General features: G+C 40.7%; 1 protein-coding gene across 1 annotated transcript; it reads left to right on the top strand.

Moving 5' to 3' along the window:
• Positions 1-4,670: 4,670 nt before the first annotated feature.
• Positions 4,671-20,275, top strand: poglut2 (protein O-glucosyltransferase 2). Its single transcript, XM_036545742.1, has 10 exons — positions 4,671-5,058; positions 6,602-6,807; positions 9,085-9,290; positions 10,480-10,557; positions 12,226-12,398; positions 12,931-13,168; positions 15,297-15,506; positions 15,892-15,981; positions 19,598-19,702; positions 20,244-20,275. The coding sequence occupies exons 1-10, from the start codon at positions 4,874-4,876 to the stop codon at positions 20,259-20,261; spliced, it is 1,509 nt and encodes a 502-aa protein (XP_036401635.1). The 5' UTR covers positions 4,671-4,873; the 3' UTR covers positions 20,262-20,275.
• The last annotated feature ends 1,120 nt before the right edge of the window (positions 20,276-21,395 follow it).

The following is a 21,395-nucleotide window of genomic DNA, read 5'->3' as shown; positions in this document are numbered from 1 at the left end:
AGTGTGAAAAACTGCAAAAAGGTGCAAAGGTTTGCAGTAGAGCTACACACAACTGTCAGTATACTGTAGATGTAAGTGAAGATAGATAAAAAATGGCAATTAGTGTCTCAAAGGGTTAAATCCTCCCACAGTTTCATTGGAAAGGCTCTGTAGACATGACAGCATGCAGCTCACCTCCCAGGGCTGCTCTGTTTTTGTAATGGAAGCTTTAAAGGGCAGGTGGACAAAAAAAAAAGAATCAAAGCCGCCAGTTTGAAAGCAGCTGTCTCTTTCCATGTTGCAACCAAAAATTAAATCAAAATGGAACAAAAAATGTACAGAGACCTCCAATGTGTAGGGAAGCTGTCACTTGTCCACACATGCTTTGCTTATTTAAAAGTTTTTCAATAACACATTTGAATTTTGTGGTAATGTGTGCTAATGTGTGCAAGTGTAAATGAGGATCCTCTGTTTTCTAGCTTTTCACAGTTAACAACAGTAGTACTCTTCAATCAAGTTCATTTAAAGCTGATTAATTGTATATCTGTGGTGAATGTGTGTGAGGCCAGCAGCTGGATAATGAGCCAATTAATTAAAAAAAAAATTAAATAAATTATTTGTATTTGTATACTTTCCCCCTTCCGCTCATTTTATATGTGGTGCACTGGTCAGCATCATTCAAGCCACTCAGTTCAACTTCTTTGCTGCTGTTTGACATGAGCAAGGGTCCTGATACAGTGTAACTACATTCTGTCTGGAACCAAGCACTTCTTTGTTTTACACTACCACATCATGAGTTTGGTGGTCACTGGAAAAATGACTGAAAAAGATGTGCCACAAACTGTGGATGAGTCATATTTTCAGATATGAGTGTAACTAACAGCGTGACAGTCACAGCCTGTCATTATAGTGCATTGGAAAGGGGGCATGCAAAAAATGGGGTAGAAAGGGAAAAACACCAAAGACATTGAAAGAGTGTGCCTTCATGATCATTGTCTGCCTGCCCCCCCCCCCCCCCCACTCACCCCCAACCCTCAACATATTCAACCAAAAAAAGAAACAAATATACAAGTCAATTAAATCACTGCTCTGTCTGATCTTACAAAGGAGGATACTATATGTTTACAGAATCCTTCTCCTTTAGAAAGACTCAGTCAACACACCGGAGCTGTTGAAAAAGGCTAGTGCAAAAAGTGACATGTACTCACACTGTAAAACACAGAAGGTGTGTCAGAGATGCTTCATTCTACATTGTTAAAGCAAAAACAAGAAAAGTAAGACCATTGTGGTATTTATATTTCAGTAGATTTTCTCTAATTATAAACACTGAATACACCTTTTTTCACATTAATAAAAACAATAAGTAGAAGAGGTATCGCTAGCTGCAATTACAGCACGATAAATCTCAGCCTGCCGTAACCTGTGGGACACTTAGTGAGTGAGATAGAGAGAAAGAATTAATGACAACTACGTCTGTCACCTGAGCACTCACAAACAGACCTTGCCAGCATAAGTGGAATGGTTAAAATGGCTGAGTTGACTCAGAGGGATTTTTCTTAACATGTAGCAGTGCCTGTGCCTCAGTCCCACAGGGCATGTGAAAGAGTCTGTGGCAGTACAGACTCGGAGTGAGCACAGTCTGAAAAACACATATGAGGAAAAACAAAACAGGACTACTGCTAAAGCTCCTGCTGCCAATCCAAAGGAACTGAGACAGAGCTGCATTTCTTCATGAAAAGTGAAAAAAATACACTGAAATCCAACAGAATTATTTCCCTGAAGTGACCACATGTCCCTCATGAAAAACCTCCCCTCCTTTCAGCAGAGTAGAGGGACTGTTGTCTACTGGTGGTATATTATACAGTATATCACTGCCTATCGCTGTCAGGGGGACAATGGTTAACACCGAACCAACATTTAAATAATTTTATTATTATTATTACCATATATTCATTGACTTACTTCGTTTTGCTATTAATGCATGTAAATGTGTTTCGTATGTGCACGCCTCCACACATGTTGCAATACAAAATTAGAAATGTAAATTGTGTAGGTTTGCTGTTCATCGTTATCACTGATTATCTGACATGGAACTAAACTGAGAGGCGGGGGGAGGGGGAGAGAGAGAGAGAGAGAGAGAGAGAGAGAGAGAGAGAGAGAGAGACCTTCAGTACCCTTTTATAAAAGTCCAAGATTCAGGAGTTTTAAAAATAGACACAAAATAGAGGTTACCTACAGGTAGAAACAAAAGAAAGTTTTAAAATGTATACAAAGACATATGAGAGAGAGAGAGAGAGAGAGTGTGTGTGTACTGGTGTGCAGTGCTGGTTTCAGAATAGCGTAAAATAGTTTGTGTTATTAAATTAGTAGGCATCAGTGCCAGCTGTCTGAGAGCATTGTTGTAAGGGACCATTTATTTGCATTCAAAATGTTGGTGCCAGTTTGCATTTTGGTAAGCCATGCAATGCAGACCAGAACTGCCCTGCATGCATGATCTGATATCCCTCATTGTGTAAGATGTGCCTGTACACTAAACATGCAAGGTGTCAGGCATGCGCTAGTCCCATTTTAGTGCAGTTTTGCTGATTGGACCCCAAACCTCACTTCCATGCATTTTCTGATCAATGCTCTCAAAATGTTTAGTCCAGATTGTAAAAAATACATTCGCATATCTATTGCATCCAGAGCTCTCTGGGTGTCATCTTTTTCTGCATCTTCTGCTATGTTTCGATGTGGGCTGTTATGTTCTGCATGTGCCGTTGTTCTTTTGACTTTAATGCACTGTTGTTCTCTTGCTTGATGGCAAACCCGGTTCTGTGAGTAATAGTAGAACCAGGATATTTGAATAGCCATTGCCATGTTATTGCTGTGACAGACATAACTGTGTGTGTGTAACTATCAGTACCAACGATCATAAGAACTTTGTTCTTCTCTTCCACTCCCTGTCTTGTTCAATGGAACTCTACTGCCACTATGAGGCTGCAGAAAGGATGTGCAAGTATGACGACCTGCAAAAAGTAGGGATATTGTGTAGCTGCTATGCAAAACCATCTAACCATGGCGAAACTCTGTGCTTCCATCATCACCTCTGTTTGTTAGATTGTCCTTGTTACTCTCGTTTCCAGTTCAGTGCAAACAACAGGAAGTGACCCAGTTTAAAACCACTGTCACTGGCCACAATGAGATGCTTGCAATATTGTGGCATATCTCATTCCATTTTGAGAGTGATTCCAAAAGATCTGTTTGTTTCTATGTATTGCTGTATGCATCAGTGTATTTGTATTGTTAGAAGACACTAGCGTTTTTCCCGTTCATTGGTGCCATATTGCAGCATGGAAGGAATATGATTACAAAACTTAATTGCTCAGTGGAATGTGCATAAGTTTTATTTAAACAGCTTACATTACATACCATTTTTTCCCACATTATCCATTTATACAGCCAGATTGTCCAAGGGTACAACACCAGCGGGGAACTGAACCAGCAACCTTTTGGTTAAGAGGCCTGCTCCTCGCCACTATGCTACACTGCCATCCCATCTCATGTCATCCATTCATGTAGCAGCATGTTTGCCAAGAGAGTTCAGGTTAAGCACCTTGTCCAAGAGCACACCAGCAGTGTCCTGCTCGGAATCGAACCTGCAATATGAGCCTGCAGACTGCAGTCACTCTGTAGTGCCTGGATTGTGGATCTGGAGACTGCCCTGAAGGCCTGCTGGTGCAGCCTCTGAGGCTGCCAGCCTCCATCTGGGCTGCACCCCCCTCCCCTTCTGCTCACAGAAACCTGTGAAGAGAAACACATTATGATCCCAAATTTTGGATGTCCATCCCTCTCTCCACATCAGGGTTTTATCTCAAACCATACAGCCTGCATATCTCTCTCTCTCTCTTGACAAACTCAAGTGGTAAAACAGATTCATTAGCATGCCAGCAGTTATGCAGTGTTGCCAATGCATTTTAAGTATTATCATATGACACGCACATTACCGGTTAAAAGTCTGGACACACCTGATTAAGATAACAGGAAACATTCATTTAAAGACATTTTGGTCTAAAGCCTTATGCTTAAATGCTTGAAATTTGTTTCTTAGACAAATATAGATAGTGAAGTTGATGCCTATGTATGAATTTCTTTCTAAAAAAAGAAAAATAATTTTAAAAACATTGGTTACTTTGAAGAATCTAAAATATATGATAGTTTTGACTTCTTTAACACTTTTTGATCACTGCAAAAGGGTACTTTATAAATTATTATGGTGAAAATCCATTAGTGGTCTCAGGTAAGGTAAACATTTTGCTGCCTGACCGTAATGTACGGTCAAGGCGACCGCGTCGATGTGGCCCAATCAGGAGTCGCAAGAGGCACACACGTCATCCCTTTGCAAACACGGCCCAGATTTTTGTAAATGCTCCCACCCTACGTTTACCCCAGTTTCACCCAATCGGCTGCCCGATCTCCCAGCGTTGTCCAATCCGGGACATCACAAGAGCGGCGAATCGGATCCGTCGTCTCTGCCCGTGTAGCTGCTGCGAAGTTTCTTCGATGTCGACCGAGATTTGAGCGTGAATGTGGCATGTCTGTAAAGCGCCACCGGCAAATAAATGAATATGTGACAGCAACGTGCCGATTTCTGTTGCAAGAAAGCATCCCTCTTTAAAAAACCAAAATGTAAACTGGGAGGTTTCCTCATTATATATACATTTTTTTTTCTTTTTGCTTAATGTCGGTCTCCCCTTACTGCTGGAAGCCAGATGTCAAATTTTCAGACGGCTACTAATTGTTACCGGCGGGCGGTGACATTTTAAGGGGCGCTTGCTATTTTTGCAAAGTGTTTTTTGTGCAAAAAGATACCGCTCTTATAAAAATTCTTCCACTGCAACAGATCCTCGCTAACATGTTGAGGAAACTGCTGTCGTGCTTTTTCCTGTACTGTCTATGTGTTGAGACCCCGCCGACAGTGTTGGCCGGGTCAGCGCCCAGCGCTGCTAAAACTTTGGTGTGGGGACCTGGACTGGAGGCAAATATTGTGCTTCCGGCCCGTTTCTTCTTCATACAAGCGGTGGACAGCGGTGGGAGAAAGTGAGTATGTGGCCGTGAAATGTTCTCGATGACAGTGCACGCTAGCTGTAGTGTAATGCATGCGTGTAATCCGTGAATTCCGACGGCGACAAATGGGTGGATAAGGTCTGCAACAATGAAACGTCTGCTTAGCCAATACGCCCGTGAAGAGTTATATCTAAATCCCATTGGTAATGCTTTCTGATTGTGCTGTAAACGGCTCGAAATTTTAGCTGAATGTTTGCATCATAAAACCACTGCAAGTATGTGTCTGGAGGGCGAAGATTCGAGTAACAGATTAGGCGTTGTCTTCTCCCAAGGAAGCAGTTTGTAACGTGTTTATGCTCAGTGTGCGCAGGCCGTGTCAGCTTTCACTGTTGTTAAAGTTCTAGTGTTCACAGTTGGTGGAAAAAAAGTGAAAACTGAACCAGAGGTTTCAATCATCACTGAAGTTTTCCGCCTGTGACATCATCCGTATTGTCTGGGTTACTTTGCACAGTATAAATCAGTTTGTGGCACACAACACTGCAAGCTTAGCTCTTTGAACAAACCGAAATCACCGCTGCACAGTTCCTTCAAAAACCACCGCAGATTGCAGCGTGCTCATGTGTATCCAGACACAGTTTGTCATTCATTACCGTATTCTTTTATCAATCACTGTTTACATCAGAAAACACTGTCATTGGGAGGTAGAAATGTCAGTGACATCAAACTATACAAGTGGTCAGCATTTAAGCAGAACACCTGCAAGAACTGGAATGTTGGCTCCGGTGTCCAAATTTTCAACCTGGCCACCCACCAGTCAAACTGTCAATTAAAACCATCGGCCCTTCAGCTGTGACAACCCCAACACAAAATGGCTGCTGTTCACAACTTAGGTGCATAATGTTGGCAATTGAAGTAAGTTCTATTCAGTTCATGAATCATTAGATAAAAGGCACTGTACACTTAGTATGTCCAGTATGACCAGTAGATGTTGTTTTTACTGTATGCCTCAAGCTTCATGTACTGTAGTGATATGAGTGTTAGACCTTCACAAATGCAAGCTGCATGTAGTGATATGAGTATTATATGAGCATTTACAAACCTGAAGATGGGTGGTTATCTTATTAGTGCTAATTTATAATAAATTAATTTGCTAAATGCAAATTCTTTAAATGCAAATTCTTTTTCATTCAACTTGTCAAAATGCAAGTATTTTTGTGAGTTCATACAGATCAGTGATTGACACACATGATCTCACCCATTTCGGGCTCATGAAGCATCGGTCTCCAATCATTGCTTTAAAAACAGTAGTAATTGTGAGCTTGTGTCCAGCATGTGACTTATATTAATTCATAACACAGCTGCTGGTGAAATCTAGATCTGATCTCACTGCCATGCAGTTATAACCTAATTTCTCTAAATCAATTAACACGTTCAACAATAGTCTTTCTTTTAAACCATAATAACGTAGAACTTGTTATATCAGCTTTGTCAGGACAATAACACAATGTATGGACATTTTGAATCGTGGTGAAACACGTGCATTAATATACATCATTTCCCATCATGCATTGTGCAGCTTTACATCATCCCCCGGTGAGAATACCTTTGAGGTGAAAATTGTCGTTCCGGGTGAACCGTTCTCTCGGATCTGGGTTCAGGTTCTGGACCGTAGAGATGGGTCCTTCCTGGTACGCTACAGAATGTATGCCAGCTACCCTTCCCTGCACATCGAGGTCCTCCTCAAGGGAAAACACGTGGCCAAGTCCCCTTTTATTCTCAAAGGTAAAAACTCTGCTTTTTTTATAATTGACCATTACTTCATGAGGATGACATGAGCACTCAGTAACCCGTGCCAGACTGCTATGAATGAAAAGCTGAAAGGGGCGTGGTGGCAGTCCTGTACAGTCTGTGCACGTGGTTCAAATCCCTGTTTGTATCTGTGTGTCTTTGTGTATGTGTGTGTGAATGTGTGAAGGAGTCTAGGCTCTTGTCCACGGGGGTTTTCGCTGTGTACACCAGTTTCCTTAATCAATGTGAAGACAAGTTTAGGGGTTAGAGTTCATTTGCATTGCTAAATTGTCTATTTGCATGTGTGCTGCATGTCCAGAAGCATACATGTATCCTGTGGTCCAGCCTTGAGCCTGCAGCCCTCCGGCACCAGCCCACCTCCACCCTCTACAGCAGCTTTGTCTTCTTCCCCAGGGCCAATGAGCCCTGAGCTCCAACACTCAGCATCATCACCAGCAGATTGGTCAGATCAAAAAGAAAAATGCTTGTCCTGAATGATCTAGATCATACACAAGTATTATGAACGCAGTGAGCCATACTCACTAGGATCCTGCAGGACTTTCGTGGCCATGAAGTACCAAAACCAGCCAAATGTATGATGATAATGAAGATAATGAAACTTGTATGGTATCCTGTGTTAAAATACAACAATGTGACCAATAGAATGAATTGAAAGTGACATATGTGTGCAGGCTGTGAGGATGTTCATATGTGATCAGTTCAGTGTTTGTAAATAGCCAATCAGTATATTCTAACAACTAAGAGAAGCCTGTTGTTTCATAACTGTGATTTTATTATGGTGGGCAGATCCAGGAGGGTATGTTTCCATAATCTGTGCTTGACTTGTGTAGATGACCCGTTTCAAAATAATGTACCTGAATCCAGCTGTTGTTGCACAGTCAACAGGTTGGTCTTCTGTGCATCTGGGTGATGGCTTACTCCAACTCCCATCCCTCATTTACAGTGCGGTATGTCTGCTGTTGAGCCTTTAACCCGTTCAGAGGAATCTCAGTATCTAAATGAACAGAGAACAATTCAGGTTTATACCCATCTCAGTTGAATTCAGTATAGAATTCTAGATAATAAGGAACATGTAAAAAAAATGTAACCTGTTTAAGTCACTCTGGATAAGGGTTTCTGCTAAATGACAGTAATTTCATGTAATGTAATTCAACAAATCATAAAGTAAAAACATCAAAAGAGAGTGATACACATCTTTCCAAAGGAATAAATTATAATAGATACTACATTATAGTGGGCTATATGCTGTACGAGAATTGTAATAATAGATTTGAAGTTATTCACTGCATTTCAGCTGCTAATCAATACTATCAGTTCATCTGTGGGCAGTGACAGTGACTAAGAGAGTGAATATTAAGAAAATAATTAAAGTATAATCAGTGGGATCACCATCCATCTTTAGAAATAAGTTAACAGGGAGGTCTGATAATGGTTTTATTGTCTTGTCAAAAGCCTTTAAAATTTGTCCTAAATCAACCACAATCACAATGGAAAACATGATTTTGAACCACCAGAAAGTACCTGACGATCTGCAGGTGGAGTGTGATCCTCATTAAGGACATCACTGCTCTGTAGGATGACTAAGCTACTGAAGACCATTTAAACATGGCAAAAACCAACAAACTAAAGACACATATTTAGCTAGGTGCTTTCCTCACTGTTACAGGGAAGGAAAACCCACCCAATATTTGTAAAATATTGCCAAAGCTGTGAGGGGATCTCCATTGGAGATTAGTGCATGGGGGCCGATGGCATTGGAAAAACTGCTTGCCCATTTTGACAGTGGGTGGGGGATGCCCGCCCTGTTTACCAGAAATGTTTATTCACCTGTTTACTGACTGCGGGAGACTAACCTCATTACTCACTTTTATGCGGTGAGGTTAAGCTACTTTAGGCCATGTTCCTACATTTGAGAGTTTTGTTTTTGGTTTATGCTATAATTACAGACACCTCTTCAGGTTTTGTTCCATCAGTTTTTTTTTTATTTTATTTTGTTTGGGCAGGCAAAGTTGGCCGTTTGGCAGACCTAAAAAAGGGCCAAGGGGGAGCAAATGTTGTACTTATGTCTTTGTATACATTTTAAAGCTTTCTGTTGTTTATGCTTTTAGGTAACCTGTATTATGTGTCTATTAGTCCTGAATCTTGGGCCTTAATAAAAGGGTATTGAAGGTATATTTTTCTCTCTCTCCCCCTCTTCTCTCTATCTCCCTCTCCCTCTCTTTCTCTCTCATTCTCGTGCTTTCTGCACAGGGCCTGTGTATCACGAGGGTTGTGACTGTCCCGAGTTGAGTGGGGATGTGTGGCAGGAACACATGCACTGCCCCTCCTCCATCCCCCAAATCCTGCGGGACCTGGCCCTCTTCCCCACCGTGGACCCTGACCGCAATGCCCAGGACGTCCCACGCCGCTTCGGACAGAGGCAGAGTCTCTGCCACTACACCATAAAAGATAATAAGGTCAGACCCATGCCATGCTATACCATCAAAGGCAACCAACCAGAGCTGTCAGACAATAGAGAGCTGTCAGTAAAGTAGACCAGGAAAGCACACAACCTTGCTTTGCACTTTGGAAAAAAAGTATATTCATGTCCAGTTGAAATTGAAATTAGCACAGAGATTAGAAAAAGCCCTGGGAGTTGTGCTTGTTAATTAAGTAAAGGTTGAGACTGCTTGGTACGTGCTCGATCTGTCCTCTGTATATGTCAGCTGGTGTCCTGGGTTTCATCTTAAAACACAGGCATCACAAACAGTGTGGTGTAGTGTTTAATGATCTGACTTTGTGTCCTGGGGGGTTGCTGGTTCAACGCCCAAGTGAGGGACCACCACAGCAATGCAGAGTGCTTTGAACCTCAGTGGTTCCTGTAATTATCTAAGTGTTTAAGTCAATATGTCAATGTAAAATCTAAAGATCATCCAAAACCATGAATGGCAGGCCTTCTGAACCAGAAGTTAGCCACATCGCTTAATGGCTTTACTGAGTAAATGTAGCCCGTGTTAGTTGTCTGGAATAAGGGTTGATGCTTACATTTCCTATGGTTATGTGATCAGCAGCACACTGAACTGTCACCATTGGGGAACAAATCTACCTTTGGCTTCTGTTCAGAGTATAGGTTATTGGCATACTGTAGAGAGTTATTACCTGAGCAAGGATGACAAGGTAGAGTCTGCACTGCCTTTTATTTATAATATGTGTTCTCTCAAAGAAAACTTTTCTAATCTATGTTCGAATGTGTTTGTACATTTTTCACCACAGTATGTATTACATGATATTATTCATTCTTTTAACAAAAACTGTAATGTGACAGTCTAAACTCTGCTTCACCACAGCCTGTCTTTTCACCACACAACTGTAACTGGTGCCTCTCTCCTTATGATTACAGCATTTTTGAAGATATATGAAGAAATATGGTCTTCTCTTGTTTTTTTTTTAATTCAAATAATTTTTTTTTCCTTTTCCAATGGTTTCACAGAAGATAACTAGACACTGCTTTCTCAGGAGGTTTGGTGGCATCTAACGTAGAGAGCCCAGTTTACTTCCACCCTGTACTGGTATAGTCACCCGTGCTGCAGCCGGCCTGCACATCCACACGGCCAAATTTTGGTGCTTGTCTCACAGTAAGCCTCCCTTTCCTGTCTCCACCTCCAGGTCTACATCAAAACCCATGGAGAGCATGTGGGCTTCAGAATTTTCATGGACGCCTTCTTGCTCTCTCTCACCAGGAAAGTAAGCAACTGTGAAGTCGTTGTCACTGTCACTGTTCTTTGTGATTGTTATTGTTGCTGTAGTTCAGACTTAAAAGATGAACCTCTGATTCCAAAAGCCTTTATTGTTATTAAATTGTGCTCAAAATGTAAATTTGCCTTCAGGTCATGTCCCACCATCTCATCTGTGTGAATCCCTGATTGGCTTCCGTGGTGGCTGTAGGCTGTTATTTTAGGCCTTTCTGAGATCTACCTTCACTCATCCCCAGTGGATTGCTTCACCTTAGACAGGGAGAACATCAGAAATGCCTGCTCTTAGAAGCTGCAGTTTGAACTTTCTGACATGTGCTTGTTTTTGCATGGGTTTGTTGGATTTATTTATATTGTCAGCAACTTATTGCCAATCAGTGATACATACCTGTCACAGTCTAGAGAGTGCGGATAAGAACAGAATATCTTTTTGTGAACTTATTGTGTGCACGGGGTACCTTGAATTTCCAACCAGATGGTAGTGTTTGAAATGAAAGCTAAATTGGAGGTGCTGAATTGTGAAGAATGTGGAGGGATTTCTCCTTTACAGCTGGCTAACACAGATATGATAATTGGGTCTGTTTGATCACCGTTAGAGTTGTTGCTGTTACGGTTGCTACCATTGTGCTTGTTGTTCTTTCTGTTGATGTCGTTAGCTTTGTTGCTGAGCTCCTTTTACTGCTGTTTTTTAGTGGCACTGTGACTGTGAATACTACAGCTACACAGCTTTGTTCTCTATGAAAAATTCCTCTCTATTCGAGATGGAAAGATGAATTCAGTAAGCATGGCTTTTTCATCCGGGTCAGCTGTTTTCTAAATCTTTCACTCTAGGATAAGCAGAAACTTGAGGTTTTCTATGGTGTCTATACTCTGTGTAACCTACAGGTGGCAGTGTCTTACCAGTAAATGTTCATTAGTTCCTGCAGTTGCTGTGATTGACGATAACGATGGCAGATTAAAAGGTGGATACACTGAGTGCCTCGGCACTGGCGCTGAGGAGTGTAGCATAGTGATGTAGTACTATGCATTATGCAAGCAGAATCATTGGTCAACTAATCGACTAAAAATGGCATTCGGTGATATAGAATAAGGTTACCTGATTGTCAGAGGTTTGCAGGTTTGAATCCTGTTTGGGACATGCCTGTTCCCGTTGCACCCTTCAGATGAAGAGCTTAAGCCACTTTGGGTCAGTAAATCAGATTTCATATGTAGAGAATGTAATGGAATGTAAGCTGTTCATGCCATCCTAGTCATGGGTGTCTGTGGAGCCTGTGGATGATTTTACATGAAGAGGAAGTTCCTGTTGAATGCTGTATTTTCATGTGTGAACTCTTAGCTATGCTACTGGGTGACAGTGTTTCTTTATTAACAGAAAGTTCCTGTTATAGATTTGAGTTTCATGAGTGAACTGTAAGCCATGCTGCTGGGTGAAAGTATTTCTGTATAAGTGAAAGTTCCTGTTGAATGCCTGATTTGTCATGTGTGAACTGTAAGTTGTGCTACTGGGTGAGAGTGTTTCTGTTTTAGGAGAATGTTCATGCTGAAGGCGTGATTTCACATCTGTTCTGAGCCATTTTTGTGGGTGACAGTGTTTCTGAATTAAAAGAAAGGCCTATCTGGTAAAGGGGGATGTAGGTCTGACCTGTATGCCGGTGTCTAGGTGAAGCTGCCGGATGTGGAATTTTTTGTGAACCTTGGGGACTGGCCCCTGGAAAAGAGGAGGCCCCCGGAGACAGTGCACCCCATCTTTTCCTGGTGTGGCTCCAACGACACACGTGACATTGTCATGCCAACCTACGACCTCACAGAGTCTGTGCTGGAGACAATGGGCAGGCAAGGGCAACTTCATTTCTTTACAATAACAATGAATTCATTTTCATTTTCAATTTTTTTACCACGAACACTGAATCCTCTGAAGGTATCAATGAGCTGTTACAATGCATTGCTATATAGCATGCCTATAACAGTATTCTCTAATCATCTTATATTTTAAAATCCATTTTAATTTCAGTTTTTTCCATTTCAGTTAAGTATAGTGAAATACTGTGCAGCTGGTGACAGGTGGTTGAGGGCTCATAGTTTGCTTCCATATTGAGACAGACCATTTTGCTGGTCTGTTCAGCCTGAAATGGTTTCAGTGGAGAGCAAGCCCTGCAGTTAAAGGGGGACCCCAACCTTGGGGTGGCCTGGGTGCATAGTTTTGAGCTCTTTTTAATCAGTGTTTTCCACTGTGGTTTAGATAGATAGGGTAGGATAGATATGAGGGTAGGAGGGGTGGGATTGGGGTATGTGGTTGTGTGGGCCCTGCTGTGAGGTTTCGCATGGAGTGCCAGGAGCACCAAGACCGCTAACCTGCTGTTTCCAGGGTGAGCCTGGACATGATGTCGGTGCAGGCGAACACGGGCCCCCCCTGGGAGGAGAAGAACACCACGGCCTTCTGGAGGGGGAGGGACAGCCGGAAGGAGCGGCTGGAGCTTGTCAAGCTGGGCCGGGCGCACCCGGACCTCATCGACGCCGCCTTCACCAACTTCTTCTTCTTCAAGCACGACGAGAGCCTCTACGGGCCACTGGTCAAGCATGTCTCCTTTTTCGACTTCTTCAAGGTGAGAGGAGGACCCGCGCCAGGTGGGGTCTGGGTTGCCTGGAGTCGGCCTTGTTTGCTCTGTTAGACAGCATATCCTTCTAAACTGTGAGAAATATCTTCATCTAGTGCAAACAGTGGTCGATGATTACTCAGCTGAATCCAAAGCTGTAAATTTAAGTTGCCTAGCAGAACACAATAGAATACCAAGTTACTCTCTGAAGATGGTATGTCAGCTATTTCCCTGACTCTTTCAAGTGTACATTTAAGTGTCTGCTGCTTTAATTGCGTAAGAGCTCATTGAGTCCCTGCAAGCTGTATTTTTTATAGAAGCTTGAATTAGTCCTTACAAGAGAGGAAGAACGTGTGCATGCGCACACCTCTTAAAGCGTGGAGATGATCATGATAAGAATTCATGCAAAAGGTAAATGGAAATTTGTCCCACATCCACTTTACAACAACGTGTACATCTGGAGGCAGAGAAAAGACGAAACAGGTCTGGGTCTCTGCAGGATTGATAAAAAGTTGCAGGGTGCTGAAACTTTAGAGGTGGGTGATCACCTGACTGGCAGTATGCATTGTCCTGTGTGTTTCTATTCAAGCTGACCTTTGGTCTCCACACCTCATTTTGCAATGGGAGATGTCTTTTTTTTTTAACATTTCTTGGGTTTCAGATCTCATAAGCATGTGAGTGTAGATGTGAATCTTTTTTTTTTTTTTTACACAGATTTCCCACATAGATAAGGACAGCACATAGCGCTACATAATAAGAGTTTACAATTAATATGCATTTCTCAGGGGGAGAAGAAAGGGTATTTGACACCAGAATCAGACCTGGACCATTTATAAATATTTAGAAAAGTATATTTAAAAATATATAAGATTTTTATTAAAGAATAATTTAAGAAAATAATTTTTATTAAAGAATTTATAATTTAAATACATTTTTAGAAGTACTTTCTTACTAAGTTTTTTCAAATAAAATGTTGAAAAAGTAGAATCTGAAGTATTCTAATACATTCTAAAAACAAAATACTGCATGTTTAAATACATTTTAAATGCTAATTAAATATATTCAGAATATGTATAAAAATATGTATTGAATACTTTCCTTGGTTTCTTAGCATAACCAGTTAGTAAGGCTTGTTAAAGGGAAGGCAGTTACTTAAGCAAGTTTCAAACTTTTTTTTTTCAGTTCTAATTCCAGTACAGTTCTAATTCCAATCACTCACAGAGATTCTTTTAAACTAAACAATGTTTTTGTAGTCTAACAGAGCTTTGCGTTTTTGGAAAAGTTGTGTTTTTCCTACACCTTCCTGTGTAAATGTTGTAAATGCAAAAATATTTGAACTCCAGTAAAGTATTTGATTTTATTCTCAAATACATACCAGTGTGTTTCAGTTACATTCGTTACTTAAATTATGCTGTGTTTGAAAATACCATGTTTAAACAGAGTAATATTTAAAATTTATTTCAAAACACTTAAATTAAATTTATTTAAAAACACTTAAATCATAGTCTGATTGAAACCAAGGAAAGTGTTTGGTTTGATGATTCGCTGGCAAGACTGACAGATGTCTAGTAGTGTCTGTTCACATTGGATTTTTTAGGTATGAATAAATACTGTCACCATTCAAGCCATTAACCCAGTTCCTAAAGGCATTACACACTTGAGCTGTTTAGGATTTTATTATGCATGTTTAGTTTATCATGGTAGATGTTTCACATTATGTATTTGTTTTTAGTATATGTTGTACAGTGATCTATTGGATGACTTACCACTAGTAATTACGAGGATTAAATGGGAAGTCCAGTGTTCACTCTCAGAACAGTTTTGTACTGCCATTGGAACAATAACACATTACTGCAAAGTCACAGCAACAAGAAGCTGCATGCCTGTGAGCTTCAGTACACAAAATTGTGGACAAGAGGCTGGGCATTGAACCAGAGGGATACAGGTTTGATTCCCATATGGAGCTTTGCTGCCGTTCCCTTGAGCAAGGAGCTTAACCTGAAAAGCCTTCCAGCTGTGCAGGTGGATAATGAGTCAAATGGAAACTGTATATGCCAGTCATTATGCAAGAATTCATAGCCAGTGTCAATGGGATGAACCATGGTTTACTTTGATCTCCTTTCCATGCCTTTTACAGTTCAAATACCAGATCAATGTTGATGGCACAGTTGCGGCCTACAGGCTGCCGTACCTGCTGGCTGGGGACAGCGTGGTCCTGAAGCAGGACTCGTTGTATTACGAGCACTTCTACAGTGACCTCAAACCCTGGGAGCACTACATCCCCTTCAAGAGCGACCTCAGCGACCTTCTGGAGAAGATCCGCTGGGCCAGAGATCATGATGAGGAGGTACCATGTCTGGCTGGGCTCCCTGAGGATGGCGATGATGATGATAACGATGATGTTGATGATCTTGCTGATGATGATAGGGAGAAAATGAAGATGGCAAGAGAAATATCTAGATATTACTGACCCCAAATTCCCTACTTTTTTGTATGACAAAATGTTTAACTGCAATTTATCGGTACTGTTTTTCTCAGGAACACGTTGTTGCTGAAATATTGCTGTATTGAAGAGTTTTTCAGGGGTCGGTCTGGAAAAAAGAAATCTAAATAACAGTAACAATAATAATGTCTTGTGCGGAAGAACAAGGTCATGCGGTCTACTGATCAAGATGCTGAAGGTTTGAGTTTTTGAGTCCTTCTGAAGTGATTGTTTTGTTCCTTGTTTTCAGGTGAGGAGAATAGCCAAGTCCGGCCAGGAGTTTGCACGAGCACATCTCATGGGGGACAATATATTCTGCTACTACTATAAACTTTTCCAGGTAATGGTTCATAGAAACACTGTTCTGGTCCTAAATGTTGCAAGTTACTGAAATGTCAGATGAAGTCATTCAGACATTACTTAAACAAGGTATGATGAAAACAGGAACACCATTCCCAGGCTTCTCAGTCATGAGAGGTGGTCGAATATCCTTTCGTACTTAAAAGCCATAGAAGATTACCTGGAAAAAAAATAATTTTCCCTTTCTTCTTTCAAAGCAAGCAACACGCATTCACTGTTATTTGTAACTCACTAGTTTCATGGCATTTACCATTACTCTCATACTAGCATTCTGATATTGTCAGTGCTCTGATACTCCTAGCAAGCTGGCCAGCTCATTGGCTAAGCATTAATCTCTTGAGTGCATATATCTTGAAATGTTTAAACTAGCTATGTTTAACAGGACTTTGTTTCAGCTACAAAAAAGTCCAAATCTGGCATTTTTCCTTTAAACATCATTGAAGAATAATGGAAAATAATGAATAATTAAATTAGCAAAAACAAACTGAGCTCTGATTAAGATGTGTATAAGGCCCTCAGTCAGAGGAGAAGTTTCCGGCTGATGCCACAGGCAGCTGGGTCCCGTTTTCTCTTCAGGGCAGCACAGTGCATGTCAAACCCGCGTGCCCTGCGGTGCAGGGAGTTTATCTTATCTTCCCATCTCTGCTGTCAGTTTTACGGCCTTCCCTCAAGGACACGCGGTGAATGCGTGCCAAGAACCATACAGTACCGCATGCCACGACCTTTGACCCTGGCCTCACTGTACTGACAGTGCAGGAGGAGCGGAATTTTTAGAGCGCATCACTGGCCTGTCTGGTTGCTTGCAGATTTTATCCATCAGGTTCTGAGAAATGGGCATTGGCATGAGAAATCTGCCACAGACAAGTCAGCTGCACTTCATGCTGCAGTTTAAAAAGAAAGACTAAGAGCTGTACAGTATACTTATATATTACATTTGCTTTTAAAACTTGTATGTAAAAATTTAGTGCACATTCAAGTTTGGTTGTAGAGGTTACAGCTTTGTTGGTTCAGTCCCCTATCAATTTACATAAATATTTAGTACATTTGGTAGGGGTACTAGTGTGGCATAGTGTTCCCAAGCCCAGGTTCATTTTCCAGATGGAACATTGCCCTTTTTTGCTGGTAATAAGGAAAAATATAAGCATGTAATATTAGTCAGCCTGTAAAAAGAAGTCAGCAACATTAAAAAAACAAGACAGTGAGAAGGGGATAGACTGGGCTGATGGGCTTACAATAGCCTGCCATGTGAGCTTGTCAAGCTGCTTCATGTCACATAAGGCTGCATAAGGCACTAACCATACCAGTCATACTGTAAGCCATCCTATGGGACATCTAGCACCTGCACTTTTAGACTGAGTTTAAAGGGATCATTTTACAGATTCTAAATACAATTAAATTAAATCAAATTCAGTAAATAAAAACAAAAAAAAACATTTTTCTGCAGGGAAATCAAATAAACTAGAAACGACAAGCATGCACATACAGATATTACACGCAGTTCAACAATACACAAATCAGTAGACAAATAGGGAGAAAATATGTAATCTGATAATATAATTAGAAAAATTAAAGTTAACAATAAAAGCTATTTGTGAACGAAAGACGTGTAAGACATGGACCATGAGCGGAAGCCGTCTCTTTGCCTGCGGCCCTCAGTCATTGAGGGAATGCACTCTGTGTTCAATGATTGCCTGTTCTTTTCGTTTTATGGACCCAGCATTGACCTTGAGATAAACTCTTTAAACAGCTTCCGTGACCTCTCCGTTCAGGGCGGGTGTGGTCTCGTCCGCATTGGGGGGTTGTATAACACCCTCGCTCCCCTCATTTCGTCCCCATCGTGACACCCTGCCCCCACCCCCTCCCCTCGCCTCTGCCCAGACATGTAGCTGGACGAGGTCATGCACAGTAGCTGGCACAGGGGCCTCTTTTATCTGACTCAAACACCTTCCATCTGGTTATCTGTCTGTCTCCTGTCCATTATCTCATGTGCGCCGCATTATCAATCCAAGACGGGGTGATTCCGATGGCATTTCCATGGCTACTCCAAATGGCATTATTTCAACTTGCACACTGGATGTCTCCTCTTAGTTATACAGATGAGTCATGCGCCATACTATTGCATTTCTTCCTAGAGTACTTGCACAACCGTTTAGGGCAGTTGGAACACATTTAGGTATTTATAGGTATTTAAATGTTATTAAATTTAATGTTTATTACATTATGACGACAGCAGCACGCGCTCTTCGGTCCGGATTTTGCTTTGAATCATAGAATGTAGAAATGGTGTGTGTGTAAAAAAAAAAAAAAAAGGCCGCAGTCATTTTCTAAATCCCATCATAAATGTGTAGATATCATCAAATATGTATATTTTCTTGAAGTTTTAAAAATGTAGCATCATTTTTTGTTTGATGCTATTGTATCTGTTTAATTTTTTCTCAAGACCAACAAATGTCAAAAAGTCTCAGTTCTCCTGCTCTTTCTCTTTCCTTTCTGGATCAGAATGTGTAGACTCCACTGTGATCACCCCTCACCCTCAAAACTGAGCAGATATTTTAAGCAAAGATTTAATTTTCCCTCTGTTTCTTCAACTGTGTTTTTCCATTCATTTCAGCAACCAAAGTTGCTGATTCCAGAACATGAGAAAAGGTGACAAAAAAGTGACTCTTAAATGCTTCATGGAGCTCTTCAAGGTCACGACAGTTAAATTGAATCAATGATCTGAAGTGTACTCTTGCGTGGCTTCGCTCCCGTTGTCTCTGTCATGGGTTCACGTGTTACGGGCATACCTGGAGCGCTCAATTAAAGCGTTAATGACACCCCTGTTGTGGGTGAATGTGCAGAGCATGTCCTCTCAACGTGTGAATGATTGTAAAAAGTAAGGAGGAATTCTGTTCCCGACTCTTACTTTGCCCACTAGCCACCATGTTCCCTCCCTCATCTCCTCCATATAGATAAAGTGGTGCAGTTGTATCCTTGCGCTCACATCTGTTGGGGGACAGTGCCGCCCTGGGTGGTGATTTTCTCCTGTCCTATTATTATCTGTCAAAATATTAATGTTTAAAGACATTCTTGCTTTATCCAACTTTCAGCCATAACTTCATGCAAGTGGTTATGTAGGGTTAGGGGAATATACCTACCACTGTTAAATGGGTCACATTCTTTGATTTTTGAAGTACTGGTTATTGAACAGGACTTAACCAAAAGACTTTCACTCCTAAGTTATATCCCATTGAAAGGTATTTAATGTATGGGCACTATAAATATCCAGTGTATAAATCAAGATGTATATGTTCATTCATTTCAGGGACACCCTCTTCCAGAGCAAATTACAAGGTCATTATTACTAGCCACATATCACAAGAGCTGCAAGCACTGTGTTTCCATGTAGGCAGCATACCACCAGTCAGACACAAGTGTGTACACCATTATTTTAAATGATTTTAAGGAAAACATTGCCATAGCACAGAACGTGATGAAGAACCAGAAGAGTAACCACAAGGGTAATGTGTAATGTAAGTGTAAGATACATCACCCTGGACAAGAGCTTATGCAAACCAGTAAAAAATGGATTGTATCTGTTTCTGTGTGTGTTCCAGGAATACTCTACACGCCAAGTTAGTGAACCGAAGGTTCGAGAGGGAATGGAGCCGGTAGAACAGCCAAAAGATGACCTTTTCCCATGCTTCTGTCAGAGGAGGGAGGTAGGAGCAATCTATCCCCTTCATACCAATGTAGACTGATTCATTTTCATCAACATTACTCTCTCTGTCATTCACATAATAGCTCAATCATTCACTCACATAACACTCAGTCATTCACATAACTCTTCTTCAGTCACTCAGATATTCACTCATTCACACAAATTGGGGTGGAAAAAAGACACCTTTGTTTTTGCTATCTTTAATATTATTAGTTTGTTTATTGTTTGTAAGAACGTGTGTGGCATTGAAGATCAGACATGAACAGAAGTTACCATTTAGCTGTGCTACTGAGGTATTTGATGGTTCAGATCCTGATCTGCTGTGTACAATAGCTGGAATGACTACTGAAATCCTGCAGGTATAGGAAAAAATTACAACTTGACTGTGCTTATCTCAGTGATGGCCTTGTGTCTGTCGCTTGATATATATTTTTTACTATGTGTGGGTGTATGTTGTGTTAAATTAAAACAACATATCCCCATGTATTGCTTGTCAAAGTAAAACCTGTATTGCCCACTTTTTTTTTTTTTTTTTTTTACAGGCCAAGGACGAACTTTAATTGGCAGATATCCCTACTATACAGTTATAAAATAACTACATTTTATATGATTGGTTTAGATTGTAAAACCTTGTTTTAAGCAAACGGTTATATTCTGTGTACAATGCTCTTAAACTGAATGCATTTTATAATAAATCATTTTTAATATTTGTTTGAAAAATGTCTTATTTTCTTGTCAAATACTGTTTTTAAGTTAGATACTGTCATCAAATACTATTTATCAATTTGTCTACCTGATAAACACACACACACAGGCAGTCCCTGTTTCACAACTGTCCCCTGGTGCTATATTAAAGAGAATGCCATAATTGTTTTATAACACCAAATCTTGATTTGAAGAGAGAGGTGGGGAGGTGAGGAATAGAGTGAGATAAGGAGTCAGCAAGTGATGAAGTAAAGAAAACTCTGAAAAGGTACATTTAGTCTCTTGCTTTTTCTTATTTTAATTAGTTGTTTTCATTTTCTGATCTCAGAAGGGGGGAGCTGGAAATGGATGTAATCACGAAGACTGCCGTTTGCACTGTACTGATCGGGTCCTGTCAGTCATGGCCTCAGAAAAGTGTCACGATACAGAATATTCATATTGTAACTGATGTGTCAGTATATTTAAATGTACAATTATTCACACAGTATTAATAATTAAGGAATGTTTGTCTTAATCACATATTTATGCAGTCTGTTGTTTGAAAATCTGGATTCTGAGACTTTTTAATTTTATATACTACATTAGTTATTTAATTTATGGATTTCTCAGATTATTTTTACTTACACTGGTACACTCTTCTGTGTGTGCTTTCAGTAAGTAATTTGGTGTTATTGGTCACATTGCCTTAGCTGTCTATCCATATCTGTAACTGGAATGGACATTTCACTGACTGGTAACAACCTCATCCTGGAGTGGATGTTCTGCTAATCTGAATATCACTTTTTTCTGTCGATTTTTACCAGTGAACTAGCATTTTCCTCAACTAGCTAGCAGGTAGCAATCTTGGTAACTGGCTTGCTTTTAACCTGCTGAATGATATTCCTGGTTATAAATTATGCCAAACGATTGAGTGGAGGGAGTGACAAACATGTACTGTGCATGCTGCACAATGGCGAGAAGCTGCAGCTCTGAGAGGATCGTGTCCGTGA

Source organism: Megalops cyprinoides, chromosome 14 (genome assembly GCF_013368585.1).
Source record: "Megalops cyprinoides isolate fMegCyp1 chromosome 14, fMegCyp1.pri, whole genome shotgun sequence".
NCBI classification, from domain to species: domain Eukaryota; kingdom Metazoa; phylum Chordata; class Actinopteri; order Elopiformes; family Megalopidae; genus Megalops; species Megalops cyprinoides.
This window is presented reverse-complemented; position numbering and strand designations above follow the sequence as displayed.

Excerpts from the sequence above, each read along its gene's own strand:
- poglut2 (XM_036545742.1), top strand. The coding sequence starts at position 4,874 with ATGTTGAGGAAACTGCTGTCGTGCTTTTTCCTGTACTGTCTATGTGTT. Across the intron at positions 5,059-6,601 it reads GTGGACAGCGGTGGGAGAAA|CTTTACATCATCCCCCGGTG; the intron begins GTGAGTATGTGG and ends TGCATTGTGCAG. Across the intron at positions 10,558-12,225 it reads TGCTCTCTCTCACCAGGAAA|GTGAAGCTGCCGGATGTGGA; the intron begins GTAAGCAACTGT and ends GCCGGTGTCTAG.